At 39.4% G+C, this 22,338-nt stretch overlaps 1 protein-coding gene across 2 annotated transcripts in view; it reads left to right on the forward strand.

Annotated features, from left to right (window-relative positions):
• The window catches only part of Cfap91 (cilia and flagella associated protein 91), an 81,366-nt gene that overhangs the window by 49,905 nt on the left and 9,123 nt on the right, over positions 1 to 22,338 (forward strand). The window contains exons 14-18 of one of the 2 annotated variants that reach the window (XM_046458041.2): positions 2,105 to 2,326; positions 4,984 to 5,132; positions 5,698 to 5,789; positions 8,665 to 8,826; positions 11,296 to 12,585. In XM_046458041.2, the coding sequence (XP_046313997.1) occupies positions 2,105 to 2,326; positions 4,984 to 5,132; positions 5,698 to 5,789; positions 8,665 to 8,825 (624 nt within the window). In that variant the 3' untranslated portion in view covers position 8,826; positions 11,296 to 12,585. Of the gene's footprint in view, positions 1 to 2,104; positions 2,327 to 4,983; positions 5,133 to 5,697; positions 5,790 to 8,664; positions 8,827 to 11,295; positions 12,586 to 22,338 lie in introns of those variants that run through there. The other variant, XM_046458042.2, reaches the window with a different exon arrangement.

Raw genomic sequence — 22,338 nt, forward strand, 5'->3', positions numbered from 1 at the left:
CTAAACCAACAACTGTCAATTTTTTTCTGTTCTCTTCAGTGTTTGTCTATATACACAGTTTTTAATGTCATTGACTTTAATATAGATGCACTTAATTCCCTTTCCCACTTACCTCTGAATCAATCTGAGAATCAATTTGCAAAGTTTAGTGTGGTAAGACTAAAGTTTCTTGTAAGCCAAGTTAACTTGACCCACCCTAGTAATGTACATAACTCTTGTGCTGTGTGGGAATTGAGCACAAATGGCAAACAGTTTGGAAGTGACCACAACTCTACTTCTTTTATATGACATTGGTGCCATAAATGGTTACTGAGCTTGGGAGAGCAGGTGAGGGGATTGGGAGGGAGGAAGTAAGAAAGTCACAAGCTGTGAGACCTCACAAAGGGACCAGAGAAAGACAAGGAGAATGTGGACACTGGAGCATCTGAATCGGGAGATCCTTGAGTCCTAGAAATATCCAGACATGAGTGCACCAAATCCTGAGACTCTGGGTGGGAAAATGGCCTCTTGGCCCTTCATGGTTTTTGATAATGGTGGACTTCCACAGAGGCAGCTAAGCCAATGGGCTTGTCAATTAATTTTCCCCATTTGGTGGATATATACATGGCTGATGAAGTCAGCTGAGAGTGAAGGGAGGCATTCATGGGGAAAGCTGTCACTTAGCCAAGGGCCACTTACAGTCAGCTATACTAGGGAGATATATACCACTGATCTGCAGGGGCCCAAGGGAAGAGCACCTCACATATACCCTTTCCTCCTTCTCTTTCTGGAAAGCTGTCCAGAAAATACACAATTCCCAGTTGTGTGATACATTACATGCTATAACCACAGCAGAATCACTTTCTTAAATATTTTTTACTTAATTTCATATTAGATTGTTCTACCTGAGCATACTCAAATTCTTGCTGAAGAAGGAGGCCAGACATGAACAGATAGCCATCTTAGGACCTTAATGATTGCATCTGCCTCCAGATGAGAGAGCTTATGTTTCTTGGAGACCCAGAATTTATTTGTGACCTCTGGGCTGAATGTTCAGTGGTTATGAATGAAGTAGTGAAATGTTCTAGTTATGTCTTTTCTTACCTTCACTCCCTCATGTAGCTCAAATTTCAACTAAGTGAAGTTGAACTTTGAGGTACAAGGTACGTATAGGCTAGGAGGTGGGTGAGGATGGGGATGTTAGGGCCAACAGCTACATTTGACTGACAGTCTCACCCATAGCCACATTGCCTTTGAGACCTGTGAGTATTCTTTCCCACAGATACAAACCAGGAGGGGAGCTGAGCAGAGAGAAAACTGTAAACATTAAGGCAGCTATGGCTGGAAGAAGAACACTTTCCCCTTCTACCTGAGGACCAGGGAGGGAGCAGGATGAAGTTACACAGGATAACTCATCTTAAACACTTTCTTCTCTGTGTGTCAAAACCAGGACCTGGTAAATAGGTACTGTGGGCACTCTGGCTTCCTCTGGCCAGAAGCTCCATGGTCCCTTGTTCTACCTCAGTAATCACACAGACATTCAGGCCTTTCCCTGGGCTGTTTCAAAGACGGTTGTTAATGGCTTTGAAGTTATTAAAAAGACTAAAAAGTACCAAAGTTTTCTACTTTCATCTTATCTGAGATCTTAAAACTCCTCAAACTTGTGTGAAAGGATCAGACATTTAAAAATTAAAAGGTATCAGGAGGGAATTTCTAGGAGATTCTATTTTGTTACACTCCAGTTTTAATAAGAACTTTGACATTTCCCTTCATGTCTGGGAAGATATACTTGCCCTTCTGAATCAAATTGAAAGGAAAAATACATTTTGTGTGGTTGCTAACAGAAATGTTTCCTAAATCCTCTTCATAATCCAAGGACTGTGATCCATCAGTGACTGACAGAACAATCTACTTTCTCTGTCTGAGTCTATAATAAGTTTTCATAGTAAGGACGCTTGGGATGGGGTCCATTGAGAGATAACATTCCTAATAGAAACCAACTGCCTTTGAACAGTGAAGTGACTGTCAGAGTTCCGAGTAAACCAGCACTTCTGATAACCACATTCATAGTGGAATTTGTTGTATTATTATTTTTAAATAATAAAGTTGTATTATTACTTTTAAGGTGTCACTGGTTGAAAACCATTTGGCTGGGCTTGAAGGAAGGGCTCTAGCTGACATGCTAGACTTCCTGTCCAAAGAGCTGGTGAGACTACAGGAAGAGAGGAGGATCCATGCCTTTGCCATGTTGGCAGAGCGTCAGCGGAGGATGCGAGAAGCCGAAGAGAGTGGTCGTCGCCAGGTGGAACAAAGGCGCCTGCGTGAGGAGGACGAGATATTTAAGGAGGCAAGTAGGGGAAGCCCAGGGCATGGAAATCCCCCGGAAACAGCAAAGTTACACCAAAGCACTCCCATGACAAGAAATGGCATTGGGTTTTTTTGTTTTTCGTTTTATTCAGCAAATATATACTGGGTTCCTGCTATATGCCAGGAATTGTGCAAAGACACTGTGGGGTATTTTGGAGGACAAAAGGCAGACAAAGGCCCTTTTCCCTGGAAGTTGAGAAACATAAAACATGCATATAAGTGTAGAATTAGAAAAATGCAGCAGTTCCATGAAGGAAGAAAATGGAGCCCAGTGACACATTTTAAAGAGGTTACTCTCTTGTTGAATGGAGAAGAGGTGGGAGGAAGGACAGAGTGGGAACAGAGAGACTGGGAAGGAAGCTGTTGAAGTAGTGAAGCCTGAGGAAGAAACAGAAATCAAGTATAGTGCCCAGTTTAGGGCTCAAGCAACTGAAAGGTGATGGTCCTCTTTTCTGAGGTAGGTGAGTTGAGAGAATAAGTTTAGGGGTAGAATCAGGACTTCAATTTAAATTTGCTCAGGACAGCTGAATGGAGTTATTTTAATAGCTGCATATATAAGATATAAAGAATCCTTAAATACAATCACACTTTTGCAGGTACATACAGAAAAAAATTCACAAAAAAATAACCCATTGTGCACAATTAGCAAATACAAGGAGGAGCACACATGGACACATACATAGCCATCTGTGTTTCTTTATTCACTCATACACTTACAAGCACAACGTGTCCAGAAACGTACCTATTTATAAAGACACACAAGAACATATATTATTGTGAGAAGAGCACACACCTTTCTACTTTTTTATGATCCAGCTGTCTGTTCCATATAGGTGTGACTTGCTTCCTCTATGAGAGCAAGCTATTGTATATTTGCTCTGTGCCTTCTCTAACAATAGCATAGATTCCCGGACCTACTAGACATTGAGCAAATACATTTTGGTTAGTTGGTCATTTGGTTGATACTATACTGAACTGTCACTGAGATACTCCCGTAGGGAAGGCCTAAGGGTTCAAAGTTGGTGTCATATAGGTACATGTTCAGTATCACATACTCAAACTTGTGCTGCAGTGCCTGTCAAGAAACAGGTCCTGGGTTGTTACTGAGTCCTAGGCATTATCTCAATTCCAAAGAAATATCCAGACATGAAATAGAAAACTGCCCTGTCTCCAAAAAAACTCACAATCCATTGAGGAGACAGAATATATAACAAAACTCAGTATGTAGCAGTTGATGCTTTCCTGTGTAAATACCTGTCAAATAGGCCAAAAGGCATTGCTTATTGTATTAGTCAGATTTTCATCACTGACAAAATTTATTTCAGTATTTCATCAAAATACCTGACAAGAACAACTTAGAGGAGGAAAAGTTTGGCTTACAGTTTCAGAGACTCAGTTCATGATTGGCTGACCTCATTGCTCTGGGCTTGAGAGGAGGCAGAACATCATGGTGGAAGGGCATAGTGGAGGAAAGCTTCAGCTCATGGCAGCCAGGAAACAGAAAGAGAGAGTGGGGAGTCAGGGACAAAATATAACCCCCAGCAGCACTCCCCCAGTGACCTACTTTCTCCAGTCATGCCCCAAGTACTGACAATTACCATCCAGTAATACATTCAAATTATTAATCCACCATGTGGATTAATCCACTGATGAGGTTGCAGATCTTATAATCTAACTATTTCACTTCTGAATATTCCTGAATTAACACATAAGTATTTTTGGGACTCCTCATAACCAAACCATACACTTATGGTTGCGTGCTTAGGGAGTAAAATTACAAAGCATAGTAGGTGTTTACTAGGACAGTCATTGAAATGAAAAGGGTCTGCAGTCATGTCCTTCTGAGGTACTAGCTGTGACTACATCGACGCTGGCCTAACTCACTGTATTGTACCTATGTGTACTCTGCACATTTTAAAATCTGTACTCCATTTCAAGATTTCAAGAAAATTTTAAAAAGAAGGAACCCAAGAATGTTGGGATAGTTCAGTAAGTTCTTCAGAGACACAAGATCCTCCCATCTTTCTGTTATTTGCCCCCTAGTTTATGGCCCATGTAGCAATTTAAGGTGACTACCTATGTACCAGCATTATGTCCCCATGAAATAAGAAAGAAAAAAAGAAGATAGAACTTTCCCTTTAAGAACTGTTTTTGGAAGTCACACACATAACTTCTGCATATATTGTCTTAGTTAGAATTTTATCATATGGCCGTGTCCAGTTCCTATGGGTGTTAGGAAATGAAGTCTTTATTCTAGGTACCTGTTTGCCCAGCTGAAATCCAGAGGTTATGTTATTTAAGAGGAAAAACAGAAAGGATATAGGGAAATGTGCTAGCCTCTACTACAGTTAGATAGGTAGGTTGGCCATGTCACGCTGTTGATAAAGACAAAGGCAGAAACCAAACCAGGGTTATTGCGCTGAAGCCTATGATCTTCATGTGGTGCTATATTACCCACCCCCCAAGTAAGAGACATATTTCTTAATGGGTAGGGGTGAATGAGAAACAGAAGGAACTATTGACTTAATGAATGAAATACATGTGCTAGAAAACCATCAACCAATGTTTGTCTATTTTTTTGGTCTTTTTTTTATAATAGCTATTGTTTGTAAATAGGTATACTTTTGCTCTTTGCAGGTGGTTAAAGTTCATCAAAGTACTGTATCCTCATATCTGGAAGACATAATACTGAGTACTGAAGAGAATACTGCAGAAGAACAGGCCAGAAAAGAAATTGAGAAGATGGCTGAGGAAATCAGTGACATTGCTTATGAAATGGAAAACCGGTATGCACCAAGAGATTATAGAATGGACAGTCCATTTGCTGGTACTCATGTAATTTTTCAGGAGCTTAAGATTTTGCCACCAAGGAGAAACAAATATATAATTTGTGCTTCGATGTCTACTGTTTTATCATCATGACTCTTTACAAGTCAACATGACTATACCACTGTATGGTGGGAGCATTGGAATTGAATTCTCAGTTACCCTCTGTGATCTGGGTTATTTTCACACTATGTACTTTTAGAATACTCAGAAGCATGAAAACAATGTGGACATGTGTGTGTGCAACATTATTTGGATTTAATCCCAAGGTTTTGGGCTTATATTTGTAATCTGTAGTTCTAACATTTTTGTCCTACCAGGCCAATAAATGAAGGACAGGGTCAAATCCAGATTTTCCATGGAATTAAGCTCATTAGGAATGTGGTATTTCAGATGATTCAGTCAAGGAAAAGGTCATGACAGAATTTAGGCAGTGAAGTTGTTCATACATGCAAGGAAGATCTAAGTGCCATCAGCTCAAGTGAAAAACAAAGGAAATAGTTTAATTTTTTTTTTCTTTTTCAGTCGAACATATCTTCAGTCAGAGGAGATTGTTGCCGAGTTGGTTTATAGTTTTTTGATTCCAGAAGTGCAAAAAGAGTTTGTCAAAGAAAAAGGTAAATTGATACAAATGCTTCACTTTAGGATTTTTTTTTTAAATGATGTAAATTATTTTCAAAATCCCAGAGATTTAGAACTTAACAGAGATACAGGGAATTTCTGAAGATGCACTGTTTTCTTGTTTCAGAACTCAATAAATTCTTTTCCTGTTGTCTGACTGCAGAGTTTAGTCACTTGTCATAGAGATAGGATACAGTTCTAACAAGCTTGACAGAGTATCAAGATCCAGCTTTCTTTAAAAGGAGATTCCTAGTTCCAAGAAGTGTATTCTATGGCTCAAACTGTGATGGCCTTTTGTAGCAGGGAAATATAAACTATGGGTATTAAAAACTGGGGGTGCCCAAAAGGTCTGTATCTATTCTGCTACTCTGCCTGAGAGTATTACACTTAGATACTGTAGATACTGCCTGAGAGTATTACACTTAGATACTGTATTTCTTCTGGACCTGTACCTAAATATAAATGTCCCAATTTATCATATTCAAAAGTGGCATATTTGGGGGCTGGGGTTGTGGCTCTGTGGTAGAGCTCTTGCCTAGCATGTGTGAGGCACTGGATTCGATCCTCAGCACTACATAAAAATAAATAAATAAAATAAAGGTATTGTGTCCAACTACAGCTAAAAAAAAAAAGAAAAGTAAAAGATTCTTCCAGAACTATGAGACTATTGGTGAGACGCCCGATCCTAGAGAGAGGGCTGCAATCAGGACAAGACCAATATTCAAGTGAAATAGCAATGCAGAAGCTTTTGGGATTATGAAGGGAACTTCTGGACAGATTTAAAGCAGAAAACTGTGCAATATTTGATTGCTTAATCAAGGATAGAGAGAATGGTAGAGGTCTAACACATCAGGACAAAGAGTCACCATATTTTCCTTCCTACATGGTTGTTGTGTAATTTTAAAAGCAGTCCTCTCTAGTGATAGGCACTCAATGTTTCCAGTGTGGCTCTCTATTACTAACAGCGCTGCAACCAGTATATTTTATATGTTTCCTGGCCATGCTTCTGAGAGTCAATTCCTAGTGGTACAACTACTGGGAAACAGGGTACATGCATTTCGATAGATTCTACATAACTGTCCCACAAAAGGAGTGTTCTAATTTCTACTCCCAGCAACGGTTATGATAGTGCCATATCTATCTTCATAGTGTATGAAGTTTAATTTTCAGACCAAGTAATGTGTATTTCTGTATCATCTTACATTATAAAAGGGACCTTAGGTTTTCTAGATTCTTAAGAAAATATATAACTCATTTCTACTTCACCCAGGTCCAAAGTGAGATCAGCCTGTTCAGAGCCATTCTACTTGGAGGAATTCAAGGACACAGGGAAAGAGTGGGTTTAATATTTACTAGTTTGAGATCCCCTCCTGCACCTCCTCCTAGGGATGAGGGAAAGATTTGGAGGAGGAACTTGAATGGAGGAAATGCTGTGGGCAAGTTGCCCAAGTCCTTAGTCTCTTCCCTATATGTTTATGCCAAATCGAAAAAAGCCAAATGGACAGTGAGTGTATACTAGGAACCTGTTTCTTCTTTCAAATAAGAGATTATTTATGCTCCTTACCAAATGTGTTAAATATTATGTTTACCAAAAGTCAAGGTACTATTATATAAAGGCCATGTTGAGATATTTCACTCTTAAAAAAGCTGATAAAATCAGAAAGACCTTAAAGAGATATGTATATAGATGTAAAATAACAGTAACTGTGACATTTTAAATGCATGCTAAGTTACAAAAAGCAGTGTACTAAGCATTTGAAAATGTATATTATCTCAATTTCTTGCAACAGCTGTGAAGGTATTCTAATTTTTCATGTGTTTGGAAACACATGACTTGCAGAGTTGAATCATGGTCTGTATGGCTCCAAAGCACCCACTCCTTTGGCCATACTACTGTGAAGTGTAGTAAAACTGCTGAATGAATTACCCTATATAAAGTAGCTGATACCTAAATAGCAAAAAATCCATAGTACTTCTTACTGTCCTGTGCTAGCAGTATGACTTTGGATAAAGTAACTAATCTGTCTGTGTCTATGTTTCTTCTGAAAAAGGAGGATATTAATAATATTCTCTTTTACAATTGTGGGAAAATTAAATGACTACTCATATGTCAATTTCTTAAAATAGTGCCTAGCAAAAAGTAAGGAAAAAGGCTAACTGCTAACATCATTGTCATTATCATCAACATCAACACCTCTGACCTTTCCAAAGGCCTAGGTGCTTATCATTATCTATACTAAGCCCTGATTACAAATATTCTTAGAATTTGGAGCTGGGATCACCTTCTATAGTCATGAGCCCAGACATTTATTATTAATAAGCAAAACTCCACATAGGAATTAAGGTTCAAAGAGAAGTGTGAGACAAGAGTCTCATTAAGACTAATCAATCATTTATAATGTTAGAAGAAAAGAAAATGTAACTCAAATGAAGTGCTTCAATGTTGATACAAATGCAATTGTGGGAAATGGCAAAAAAAAGTCTGACCTAATCAGAGCAGACTTCCTGGGGGAGCTGGTACTTGAGCTGGGTTTTGCAGAAGGTTAGGGTTTGGAGTGCAGTCTTTCCAAGTGAGAAAAGCTATGGAGGTATGACGTGGAGGCAAGTCTGCAGGGGAGGAAATGACAACTGAATTAAGAATGTGAATAGAGGGAACAGCAACAAATAAGGGATGGGTTTGCTTTACCTTTTACTTAGGAAGATGTCCTTTTAAAACAGAGAGCAGAGCATTGTTAGTAAGCCCAATCAGCCCTAAGTCAGAAAATATGTGATTCACAAAGTGATCATTTTTGTCGCTACTCTCTTGAAAACATTTGGGAATGGTTTCATTCAGACTTTCAGAGAAAAAATTCTTCTGTCCCTTTTGCTCAGTGAGGAATGCACAGCGGAAACATATTCTTGCAGCCCATCAGATCATCCATCAGCACACAGAAGCCATGGTCCAGCGGAAATTTGTTGAGCGACCAAAAGATGAGGTCTCAAATGCTGACAAGTTACCCGAGGAAGGAACTCAAAATAAGAACAGCAGCTAAGGTGAGTTTGATTTTTCCATTTGGAAAAAGCAGAGGAGGAGCATCGTTCAGCATTGTGTTGTGCTCTAACAAGCACAGTGTGAATAGATTGTCCATTGTTTAAGAAAATAAAGAGCTTCCATTTAAATTGGCACATTTCATCTAGGTTATAGTACCTACTGGCTGCAATTATTACAGTTATTATGACAGAATTTGTACTCTTGCAATCTAAAAAACAGGCCTCTAAATTCTTTTGTGGGTTCTTTTAACATGTAACTATACTTTATCACAAATAAAGTTACAGAACATGTAAGGGTTGTCTTTAAAAGCTTCTTCTGATGGAGAGGGGCGTGCTGTACCCTAATGCACCATGCTAACTGTAAGCACAGCACAAGGCATGGAGCCTGCCCAGTTCAGCCACTTCTGCAGTGTCTGCCAGGAGTCAGAATGAGCCTCAATTAAACATTCATACTCAGAAGACTAACTCAGGCCTCATTCGGTTGATTCTACACAGCAGAATATAAGAAAGGAAACAGCTTCCAGCAGGGCAACAGCAGACACTTCTCCTCCTGTAGTTCCCGCCATACCCACACACCTCTGTTTTATTTATATTTTATTAACATGCCTATTTTATTTAGTCCCCAGGTTACGAGCTCAGGTACAAGAAAAAAGAGATTCAGGTTGTGGGGACAGGAACTGCCTTAGCTTATAAGCTTCATGAGGGTGGGGGTGGGGCAGGGACAGACTCAAAAGTCAATTGAAGAACAAAAAGAGTCAAGTGATATTTTCAAGTGAATGTCCATTAAAATAGAAGGATATTTGGAATAAGTCTGAGTGTGTGCTTATTTACATGGTTACTAAATAAAATATAACAAGTACACAGGTACATCTCTATTGTTGTCATGGAGGCTCCATGTTAAGGTAATTGCTTTGTTCATCTTGACCATCTAAAAAATTTTTCTTTGTTTTGAATATTTGTAAGGTTTTTAAAAGTTAGCGTCAGTAAACTAATTGAAGCTATTCTTCTCTACTGGGACACATTTAAATTACTGAGTGTAGTACTGCTGCTGTTTGTTTTTCTTAGTTTAAAATGTAGGACTTGGTGTTTTAAAGGTTATTTATGGAGAAACTAAAACAGTTGCACAACTGACTGAAATAAAACACTTGGAATAAATTTAGTAGGGGGATCAGAAAGTACAAAAGTTTAACATTTTTTCTCCTAACTTTTAACAGTTGATATGCCCTGCTTTAGTCTCTAAGAATTCTCACTACATACTATGTCCAGATTATAAAATACTTATTTTTAAAATGAAATCTCTATATTGACTTTCTTATCAATCATCTTATTGTACAATCAAAATTAGAGTTCTTTGGTTTGAAAACAACACATAGTGAACCTCCAGATAACTTTTAAGAACTTATTTAGCTTTGTGGGTGATATTTTCATGCAAATAAGTAAGGGGGGGATTTATATTTTGTAGAAATTTGGGATCCTATTTTAATGCTCTTTGTATTGCAGTATGTATATAGTGTGTTAAGTTCTTTAAGAATCTAGCCTTAAATTTTGAGGTTAATACTTTTGTGCAACTATGTTCTTTAATAAAGCCATGACAGTGTTAAAAACAAACAAAAAAGAGTCAAGTGAAAGTAAGTCCCATTCAAAAGGAATTATGGAAGGAAGATTGAGATAAGGGAAGAGATCTGAGAGAAAACAGATTCATGATTTTAAATGTCAATCTATGGTTGTAGATTACAGCATATAAGCTTTCGTCTTCAATTAATAATTCCTCAGGTGCACGTCCATGAAATAATATCTGAAATCAGTGAAGATCTAAACCATGTATTGAGGTATAATATCATCTATTATCTATTATCTCCTAAATATAAATTCAATGGCCAAAGCATTTTGCCAACCTTATTATTGTTAAAAAAAAAAGTAAGATAGAGGGTTGGGAATAATTTTTTGGACATGAAAGTTTAATATTAGCAATTTAAACAGTTTGAATTGAATAGATATATATTTACTTCTGATTTTGATACCTGCTCTGTGACATCCTATGGTGACCTGTGATGTCAAGTCAGAGGAGTAAAACAAAATCATCTTCTATCTACTTATTTAAAGTAAAATACATTTCATTTAAGCCTGTGTAAAGCATATATGTTAGTTATAAAAGCTAGTTGTAGCCCAGCACGTGGCTCGGGAGGCTGAGACAGGAAGATCGCAAGTTCAAAGCCAGCCTCACCAATGGTGAGCAACCCAGGGAGATCCTGCCTCTAAATAAAATACAAAAAACAGGGCTGGGGATGTGGCTCAGTGGTCAAGTGCCCCTGAGTTCAATCCTTGGTACCAAAAAAAAAAAAAGCTAGTGGTAAAAATATCTAGTTGATACTCTAATGACAAACACTCAGCAAAGATGGCCAACCAATAAATTAAATGTTGGATATGAAGCTTAACTGTCTCCAAATTATATATTTCTCCCTTTTCTTACAGGGAGGAGAGAAGGGAAGTTTTGAGATTATTTTATAATATATACAGGGAAAAGAGAAGTAGGCATGAATCACTGATTGAAAGCATATACAGAAAATAGGAGGAACTTCCTAGGGCCTAAACATGGATGCCTGAGGCATTCCCGATCCTGGAGCCTAAACATGGATGTCTGAGACACTTCTGGATTCCAGAGCCTAAACATGGATGCCTGAGGAACTTTTGAACCTGGGGGCTTAAACATGGACGTGCACCCAAGGAACTTCCGGATGCTACAGCCTAAACATGGAGGACTGAGGAACTTCCAGATCCAAGAGCCTAAACACGGATGAGCACCTGAGGAACTTCCGGACCCCGGGGGGCCTAAACATGGACGCCTGAGGCATTCTGGATCCTAGAGCCTAAACATGGATCCCTGAGGAACTTCCAGACCCGGGGGCTTAAATATGGATGTCCACCCAAAGTTCATGAACTTCCGGATCCTGGGGCTTAAACATGGACGTGCACCTGAGGAACTTCCAGATCCGGGGGCCTAAACATGGACGCCTGAAGCTCTTCCAGATCCAGGGTCTTAAATATGGACGTGCACCTGAGAATTTCCCGATGCTACGGCCTAAACATGGACGCCTGAGGCACTTCCGGATCTGAGGGCCCAAAGATGGACGTGTACCTGAGGAACTTCCGGATCCAGGGCCTAAATATGGACGCCTGAGGAACTTCCGAATCCTAGAGTCTCAACATGGACATGCAACTGAGGAACTTCCAGATCTGGGGGCCTAAACATGGACATGCGCCTGAGGAACTTCCCGATCCGGGGGCCTAAACATGGAGAACTGAGTAACTTCCGTATCCAAGAGCCCAAAGATGGACATGCACCTGAGGAACTTCCAGATCCGGGGCCTAAACATGGACGCCTGAGGCATTTCTGGATCCCAGAGCCTAAACATGGATGCCTGAGGAACTTCCGAATCCAGGGGCCTAAACATGGATGTGCACCTGAGGCACTTCCGGATGCTAAGGCCTAAACATGGATGTGGGCCCGAGGAACTTCCGGATCTGGGGGCCTAAATATGGACGTGCACCCATAGAACTTCTGGATCCAAGGGCCTAAACATGGACGTGTCCCTAGAACTTCTGGGTCCTTGTGCCTTGATCCCGCCCAGAGACAGAAAATAACCCCACACTGCCCAAGACTTATTTTTAAGCTTTGGATTCTGAAATTTTCCTGCTGCCACCTTCTTTGTGAAGCCAGTTTTTCAACAGAGACAATATTCCAGGGAGAAAAAAAAAACAAAACATGGAGTCAATCAAACCAAGCTGACATATCTGGTCCTCCAAGAGAAATCTGGATTCTCAACTGGCGAAATAATGAAGTTCCCTTGTCCTTATTTTGTGTAAGCAAAATAAAATAATCTGATGTTAATCATCAAATTATTATTATTATTTTTTTTAAATATTTATTTATTTTTTTTAGTTATCGGCAGACACAACATCTTTGTTGGTATGTGGTGCTGAGGATCGAACCCGGGCCGCACGCATGCCAGACAAGCGCACTACCGCTTGAGCCACATCCCCAGCCCCATCAAATTATTTTTGATGAGTGCTTGGCTCATAGGAAAACTGATTCTGTTTTATGGAATGAAGTGTTACCTGATTTTAAAATTTAAAATGAAGCCAATTAGAATTGTTAAATTACACTGTCATAATTCTGTTCTTTGATAGCAGAAATAAATAAACCTTTTTAAAAAAGCATATACAGAAAATATAACACATATTATATATATATTTTAAGTGACCTTGAAGGCAATGGAAAGCTAATAAAGTAGTGAAGAACTTGTGGGTCAAAATCTAGGAGAGGACATAAATTCAGAGTATTGGGTCTGGTATTTGGACCCAGTTTTTTCCTGAGTAAGTTCTAGAAAATGTGGCTGAGAAACTGAGCACTGCTTTTAAAAGCTTTACAAACTACCGGGAGAAAAACTTGAGTGAAGGGCTGGGGCTGGGGCTCAGTGGTAGCACACTTGCCTGGCATGTGTGAGGCACTGGGTTTAATTCTCAGTACCGCATATAAATAAATTTAAAATAAAACAAAAAACAAAGGTCTATCAACAAATCAAAAAATAAAAAAAAATTAAAAAAAAAACTAGAGTCAAGGTTGAGACCTGATAAACCCACTCCATCTGGGTTGGGTCTCTAAAAGTCCATGCCCTAGTAGTAAGGATGTAGGGAAGCAAGCTTTCCCTGCATGCTCTACAACTTAGCTTCTTTTGTAGATAGACACAATAACTTTATTTTATTTATTTTTTTATGTGATGCTCAGGATGGAACCCAGTGCCCACATGTGCTAGACATGCATTCTATCACTGAGCCACACCCCAGCCCAACAACTTAGCTTCTAATCATCCAATGATCCAAAATAAAAAAATTATCAATCTCTGAAATTGAATTAAGGATATTCTTGATTCTTATTATGTGAAGAAAACTGTTAGAAATAAAACTTAATTTTTATTTGGAGAAAATGAACAAGACCCTAGACCTCAATTTATTTTTACAAATATTTTTTATATATAATATCTAGAATGCAATAAATATCAAAGTACAGGAGGAGATACAACAACTTAAAGAAAGCAGCAGCAGAAACAACCTACAATGAAAACAGACCTAAATGGATCTAAAATATTGGAATTATTAGGTACAGGTTTTAAAATAAAAAGTGTCATATGTTTATTGCTATGGACTTTCAGCCTCCAGAACTATGAGAAAATAAATTCTGTGGTTTAAGCCACCACGTCTGTGTGTGGTATTTTGCTATGGAAGCCCCAGATGACTAAGACAGGCTTCTGGTCCTAGGAGTGGAGTGCTGTTTTACGTCTCTGTGACCAATACACCCAACAGGAACAACTTAGAGGAGGGAAAGTTTATTTGGGGCTCATGGTTTCAGAGGTCTCAGTCCATTGACAGCCACCTCCATTGCTCTGACCCAAAGTGAGGAAGCATACCATGGGGGATAGGCCTAGTGGATGATAACTCTTCAGCTCACGGTGGGGTCAGGAAGCAGAGTGAGAGAGGGGAGGAGGAAAGGGCTGTAGGGAGGATATAAACTTGAAGGGCACACCCCTAAGGATGCTTCCACCATGTCCACCTGCCTACAGTTATCACCCAATCAGTTTATTTCAAGCTAGGAGGAACAGATTAGTTTACAGGTCTCACAATCCAATCATTTTACCTCTGAATATTTCTGCGCTAATATGGGAGAGGGGACACCTTATTAGCAGGAACCATACATAGCATGTACTACCGTAATAAACACCTAAACATGTGGGGGAGTGGCTTTGTAACAGGATATAGGTAAAGCCTAGAAGAGTTTTGTAGTTATGCTAGCAATACTGACACTAAAGGTAATTCTAATGAGATCTCAGATGGAAATGTGCAATGTATTATTAGAAACTGGATAAAAGGTGACCCTTGTTATAAGGTGTCAAGGGACTTCACTAAACTGTGTTTAATGTTTTATAGAAGGTAGAAATTTGTAAGCAATAAATTTAGGTAGTTAGCTAAGGAGATTTTTAGCAAAATATTACAAGAGTGTAGCCTTGATTCTTTCTCATTGCTTATATAAACATGAAAGGCAAGAGATAAATTGAAGAAGAAATTGTTAAAAAAAAAAAAAAAAGAACCAGAACTTGAGGATTTGGAAAATTTTCAGTCTTTCTATATTATTTTAATTTATTTTTTAAATACATGACAATAGTGGAATGCATTACACTCATAATTACCCATATATATTGGAGAGAGAGAGAGAGAGAGAGAGAGAGAGAGAGAGAGAGAGAAAGAGCTTGTTTTGATGAGAATACTAAGGATATTTAAACAATGTTGAACAACAATTTGATAAACATTTTATGAGATTATATGAGCAGAAACACTATCAGTTTGAACTGAAGGAGACAGAAACAGGATGAAATTAAGGAAGACTATATTATAATTATTATATTATATTATAATTCTTGGATTGGATAGTGTAGGAAAAGAGAGCTATTAGGCTATGACAATGCACTATTCTTCAAGAACAGAGGAAAATGACCTCATTTGGGACTTCCATAACAAAATACCATAGACCCAGGCTGCTGAAATCATAGAAATTTATTTTCTTACAGTTCTAGAAGCCATCAAGCCCATATCCGTAAACACAGTTATTTTTAAAGTCTGTGTCTAATGATTCTGATATTTTAGATCCTTTTAGATTTCTTTCTATCATCTGTTTTTTCTGTTGCCATGTCTTAAAGCTTACTTTTAAGGTATATATTTAAATCAGTGATTCATGCCTACTTCCCTTTTCCCTGTGTATTACTAAATAACCTCACAACTACCCTTCTTCCCTCTGCAAGACGATAGAGAGGAATATATACTTCTAAGGTAACTAAGCTTCATGTTCTAATCATTTGATTTATTGGTTGATCATCTTTTCTGAGCGTTTGTAGTTAACCTGGAAATGTATGATTCTGAGATCATCAAGACCATTACTTCAGTTTCAACAGTCCAGAGAGCCTCCAATCAGAGCCTTAGAGGTGGGACCTGCTAGTAGACCCTAGCTCAGAGAGCCACAGAGTGGGACCTCAGTCCAGAGGAGCTACAGGGCAGGACCCACACACACAGCCATGAACTGATATGTTACAGGACCCCCACAGAGAGTCAAAGGGCAAAGGCCACCCCACAAAGCCATTGGGACTATGGGTGTAGAAGACAGGGTATTGAGAAAAAAAAAAAAAAAGACTATTCTTGAGCCTTAGTATCCAGTGGAGTTTGCCTTATTACATTTTGGATTTGCTCGGAATGCATCACCCCTTTCTTCCTACAGCTTCTTCTGTGGGGATGGGAATATCTATGTTTTGCCTATCCCACCATTGTAATCTGGAAGTGCCTAACTTGTCAGTTTCACAGACTCACAGGTGGAAAGGAATTTTGCTTCAGGATGAATCGTACCTTGAGTCTCACCCATTTCTGATTTAGATATTTAATTGAGACTTTGAACTTTACATTTTATGATTGATACTGAAACAAGTTAAGATTTTGGGACTGTTGGGATAGAATGGATGTGTTTTGCAGGACATGAATTCTGGTGTGGAGGCTGAGGCAGAATACTATGTTTCTCTTCTCCCTCTCCCTCTCCCTCTCTCTCTGCCTGCCATGTGAGGACACAGTCATAAGGAAGCTGTTTACAATCCAGGAAGACAGCCCTCAATCAGAAATTGACCATCTTGCATCTTGATCTTAGACTTCTAGCTTCCAGAATTGTGAGAAGTAAATTTTCACTCTTTAAGCCACCTGTCTACAGTATTTTGTTATGGTATCCTGAGCATGTTTAAAGGGATGAATTGAAATTTTCAAGAGAACTAGAAATAATAGAAAAGATATAGCAGATCTGAAGAAAAGAGAAATTCTAAAATTTAAACACACAGTAACCAAAATGAAAAACTCAAGTAGATTTAAAAGCAGAGTACTTACACCCAAAGATAAAACTAGTTAATTAAGAGATAGGTCAGAAGAAAATATTTGGAAAGAAGTATTGGCGAGGATGTGGGGAAAAGGGCACACTCTTATGTTGCTGGTGGGACTGCAAATTGGTACAACCAATCTGGAAAGCAGTATGGAGATTCCTTGGAAAACTTGGAATGGAATCACCATTTTACCCAGCTATTCCACTTCTCTGTTTATACCCGAAAGACTTAAAAACAGCATACTACAGGGACACAGCCATATCAATGTTTATAACAGCACAATTCACAATAGCTAAACTGTGGCACCAACCCAGATGCCCTTCAGTAAATGAATGGATAAAGAAAATGTGAGATATATATATATATATATATACACACACACACACACACACACACACACACACAGGAATATTACTCAGTAATAAAAGAGAATAAAATCATAGTATTTGTAGATAAATGGATAGAGTTGGAGAATATAATGCTAGTGAAAGTAAGCCAATCCCCAAAACCAAATACTGACTGTCTTCTCTGATATAAGGATGCTGATTCATAATAGGGATGGGATGGGGAACATGGGAGGAATTGACGAACTTAGAAAGGGCAAAGGGGAAGGAGGGGAAGGGGAGAGTATGAGCGTAGGAAAGACGGTGGAATGAAATGGACATCAATACCCTAAGTACATATATGAAGACACAAATGGTGTGGCTCTACTTTGTGTTCAACTAGAGACATGAAAAACTGTGCTCATTTGTGTAATATGAATTGAATTGCATTCTGCTGTCATATATAACTAATAAGAGTAAATAAAATTAAAAGAATTTAAAAAAAGAAGTACAGAGATAAAAAGGGAAAAAATATAGAAAGAATAGAAGAATAGATTTAGATTGTTATCACATAATGTTTTAGGAATGGAGAAAGGGAGAGTTGGCATGGGCCATTGATTCCCAAAATTTAACTGCTGAAAGAATGAATAATATATTGGGAAGTTATGTGAAATACAAATTTTCTAAAACCAGTTATGTTGGGCAACTTTGTATTGCTGTGACAAAATACCTGACAAAAACAACTTAGAGGAAGGAAGGTTTATTTTGGCTCACAGTTCAGAGGATTAGTTCATGATTGACTCAGTCCATTGCACTGGGCCCAAGATGAGGCAGTACATCATGGCAGAAGGGTGTGATGGAGGAGACCTGCTCCATTCATTGCAGTCAGGAAGCAGAGTAAGGGGGAAGGAGCCTGAGGGAAGATGAAACTTCCAGGGCACCCCATCTGACTATAGTTACCACCCAGTCCATTCAAACTAGGATGAACTGATTGTTACAGATCTCACATTCTTATCATTTTACTTCTAAGCATTCCTGCATTAACACAGGAGATTTGGGGGTTACCTCATATCCAAAACATAACATTCCACCCCAGCTCCCAAAAGATCATGTCCATCTCATAATACAAAATGCATTTAGTGCATCTCCAAGAGTCCCATAGTCTTAACAGTTCTAGCATAGCCCAAAAGCCCAAGTCCAAAGTCTCCTCAGAGACTCAAGGCAAACTCTTGGCTGTGAGCCCCTGTAAAAATGAAAAAACAAGTTATGCATAGATATAATATAATATGTCATGGAGTAAACATTCCCTTTCCAAAGGGAGGAATTGGGGCATAGAATGAAGAAGCAAGACCTAAACCCAGTCAGGCAAACATTCTCTGTAACTGCGTTGAATCTGGGGCACATGGTGGCAGTGAAACTGGTCTTGAAAATCAGGATCAGGTCCTTGTGTGATAGTCAAGCCAAAGTGACTCCATTTTATTTTGTAACTCCATTTTGTATAACAAACATGCCAAGTAGAAGGATCATGACTGGGGCAAGTTGTTCTTTTCCTTTTGCTATAGAAACCCTTAAGAACACGGAATTACCTAATGGAGCATTGTTTCTATAACTAGGGTAACAGGGTTCTGTTTCTGTAACTGGGGTAACTGGGCTAATTGTGATTGGCTAAGCATCTGGCCCCCTGACTGCACTGTCCTGCTTCTGTAACCTGGCTTGCTTGCATTGGCTGGACCCCCAAATGTCCCTTTTGCGGTTTTCAGGCTTATAAGGAGCGCCCTTGCAATTGTTTGGGGCTGATCTGGGGAACAGCTTTATGTTCTGGTCAGTCGCCACCGGTGTGCTTCAATAAAGGCTTGATTCAATTATATGTGAGTGGTCTGGAAGTCAGTTTATGAAACCCCGGGATGTTGCTTTAACTATAACACTTGTTCCCCTGATGTTTAAAATTAAACACCCAAGAAACACTGAGGCAAGAGCAAAAAGTAAATTGATTTAAAAGGCAGAACAGAGAAAGAGAGACTGTAATGCCAGATTTGTGGGACCCCAATAGACCTCCAGGAGCAAATCCGATGCAATCACACAAGAGTCTTTATTGCAAGCTGTAGCCTAGACTCACAACTGTTTCCGATGAAGGGGTCCCAAGGAGTAAGTCCTGACCCTTAGTTCAGTGAGGATTTATAGGTTTTGGGGGGATACTCTATGCGTCACAACATCACACAGTAAATCGTTCCACACTGTGGGAAAATCAAACAACAACTCTTAACATTGATTCGCACATTCACTGGCGGGAACAAGTTGGGTAAGGGTGATTGGTTAGTTCAAGTGGTGGATACATTTGAACTGATTGGTTTAGGCCTCGAGGGGTTGCAAGAGTGTGTATGCTAAACTGCAGGGTGGCCTAATCATGTTATCAATCACCGAAACTACTGGGAGGGTCACCTGGCATTTCAGATATGTTCCCTGTCTCACTCTGATTGGTGGTTGCTAGGCGGTTGCTATGGGTCCTCACCTAGCCTAACTGAGTCAGGGACACCAGGCTCCTGAGATCTCTCCTGTTATTTATAAACAACTCAGGAGGGTGGGTATGTGCCTAGGAGAGCTCTGTGGGTTTTTCCAAGGACAAGGTCACACCCACTCCCTCTAGACAGGCCTTGAGGTAGTAACTGGTTTTTCAAAAAATGGAGTCACATCAGTTTCTCAAGACTTCTCCAGAGACGATAGGGTTCAGTGCTGGTGCCTAAGGGAGTGTGGCGGTATCTTGCCCCTTTATAGATTTCGGGTTTCCTTTCTTCTCATCCTGCTTCTCTCATCTGCCTACATGGCCAAAAGGTGGGAATAACCAAAGGCAGGAAAGGAGCCACCCAGGAGGTGCTCATTAACATCTCCTTGCTGGAAGGAAAAATTCCCTGGAGACAGGTTACCTAGGCAAGAGGTTTTGAGGGGGAACATGTTCTGGAGGTTGTAACATTTTATTTCCTTTGAATTAGTCCCCATTTTCCTGACCCAATCATCCATTATCTACAACTGTCCTTTGCCCCAGTCTCAGCAAGACGTGATTTCCAAAGGACTTGGGAAGCCATGCCAGTTGCAGTACACATGGGCTATCTTTTAGCCTGTCTGTGCCACCAGGAGCTTTTCTCTGCAGACAGTCAAAATGACTGTCTTCGCTTAATTCTTAAGGTCTCCATTCTAGCTCCTGCTTCACCTTCCATTCTGGCTTCAGCTTCACCTCCATAGCTTCAGACATTACTCTCTCCTCTCAAGGGCAACCTTCAGAGATTCCAATCCTGCTGTACTTTGCTTGGCCTCCCAGTCCTTCCTTTGAAATTTTGATGGAAGCCTCCATCTTCTCTTAATTCCAGCATCCTGCAGAACCACAAGGAATACACCAAGATCTTCTGCCAGCTCCTGCAGTACCTGAGCCTCCAAGGTCATAGCGGCAGTGACCTCTGAGTGCCTGGGTTGAGAGACTGAGCAAGTGAAACAACTTTTCTGTGCAAACAGGGTGCCCTCGTGATTTTTTCTCAAAGGAATTTATTTACCCTCGACATCCTTGAGCCTGCAATGGGTGTGGTCTTGCAAATTCCTGTGATACCCTCAAGCCATCTCTCTTACTGTCTCTGTGCAAAGTAGTTAGCATCTTTTTAGTGGATGTTATCTCTTTAACAACCACACCTTCCTTGGCCCCAGTTTTACTTTCACTTTTCTGGCCAAACTGCAAGTTTTTAAAATCCTTTAGCCTTGCTTTCTGCTCCCAATTTTTATAGTAACTTGACTAAAAGCTGGTAGCAATATCCATTCCACTGTCTGAATGTTGTGCTGCCTTGAAATTTTCTCTGCCAAATTAATTTGTCTATCACCTTTAAATTGAGTTTCACTAAAAGTTTCAGGACATGGACAAAATGTAGACAAGTTCTTTGCCAGAATATAATACAGATGGCCCCTTGCCATAATTACCCACTAAGCTCCACTTACAATGTTCTAAAACTTTTCCAGACTGCTTCTCCAAACTTTACCAAATTCTTCCTTCAGACCAGCTCCAAAGGCTTCAGAACTTCATGATTAGATTAGTCATAGCAATGACTCCACTTCTCAACACCAATTTCTGTGTTAGTTAGCTTTGCATTGCTGTAACAAAAATATCTGAGAAGAACAACTTGGAGGAAGGAAAGTTTATTTTGGCTCATGTTCAGAGATTGAGTCCATGGTCAACTGAGTCCACTGCTTTGGGCCCAAGGTGAGGCAGCACTGATGAACCCAACCTAATTCCATCCTAAGCTTGGGAGCCATCTCGTCACAAAGTCATGAAAAGTTAATTTCTGTTTTACTATAAATTACTGTGATTTCTAAGCTTGCTTGGAATGCCTGCCTGTGCTTTGAGCTCACCCATGCCTGGTTTTCCCTGACCAGATAACAACCCTCTCTGAAACCTTAGCGGCACCTCATAAATTCTGGTGTTGGGATCTAAATTTATACTCTAACTTGAAATGCTGAACCATTTAGATTATTAACCTACTATCTGCCTTTGTGTTATGCTTGTCAAAATCCTGTTATCTGTAAGTTCTCAATATATCCCCCTTTTGCAATTTTTTGTGCTATAAAATTATGCTCCTAGAGAACTGGGGTACTGTTCTCTAACCCAAGGATTTCAGGAGAGACAGTCCTGGCCAGAATTATAAGCTTGCTTTAATTTGATTTAAAATTGGAGTCGGTGGTCTTTTCTATTCGTAGTGGTTTAAGCACTTTATAATGGAAGGACATGATAGAGGTTTTCTGCTTCATTCATGGCAACCAAGAAGCAGAGTGAGGGGGAATGAGCTTCAGAGAAATTGAATACTCCCACAGCAGCCCCCAGTGACCCACCTCCTCCAGCCACACCCCACCTGCCTATAGTTACCATCCAGTTCATTCAAACTAGGATGGACTGATTATGTTACTGTTCTCACAATCTGATCATTTCATCTCTGAGCATTTCTATATTAACACAGGAGATTTGGGAGAACCCTTTATATCTAAACCATAACATCAATTAAAGCTCAATGTTCAAGAATAAGTGAAAATAAAGTCATCCTTAGATCCATCTTAGTGTAACTGCTTAAACTAAAGAACCTTACAAGTATTCAGAGAAAAAGGATGAATTATCTTCAGAAGAGCAATAATAATTAAACTGTCCTGTGACTTCTCATTAAAAACAATGATAGCCAGAAAATAGCAGAATGATATATTTGATA

Source organism: Marmota monax, unplaced genomic scaffold (genome assembly GCF_021218885.2).
Source record: "Marmota monax isolate L192 unplaced genomic scaffold, Marmota_monax_Labrador192_F-V1.1 WCK01_AAM20220418_F8-fsc00052, whole genome shotgun sequence".
Lineage (NCBI taxonomy): Eukaryota > Metazoa > Chordata > Mammalia > Rodentia > Sciuridae > Marmota > Marmota monax.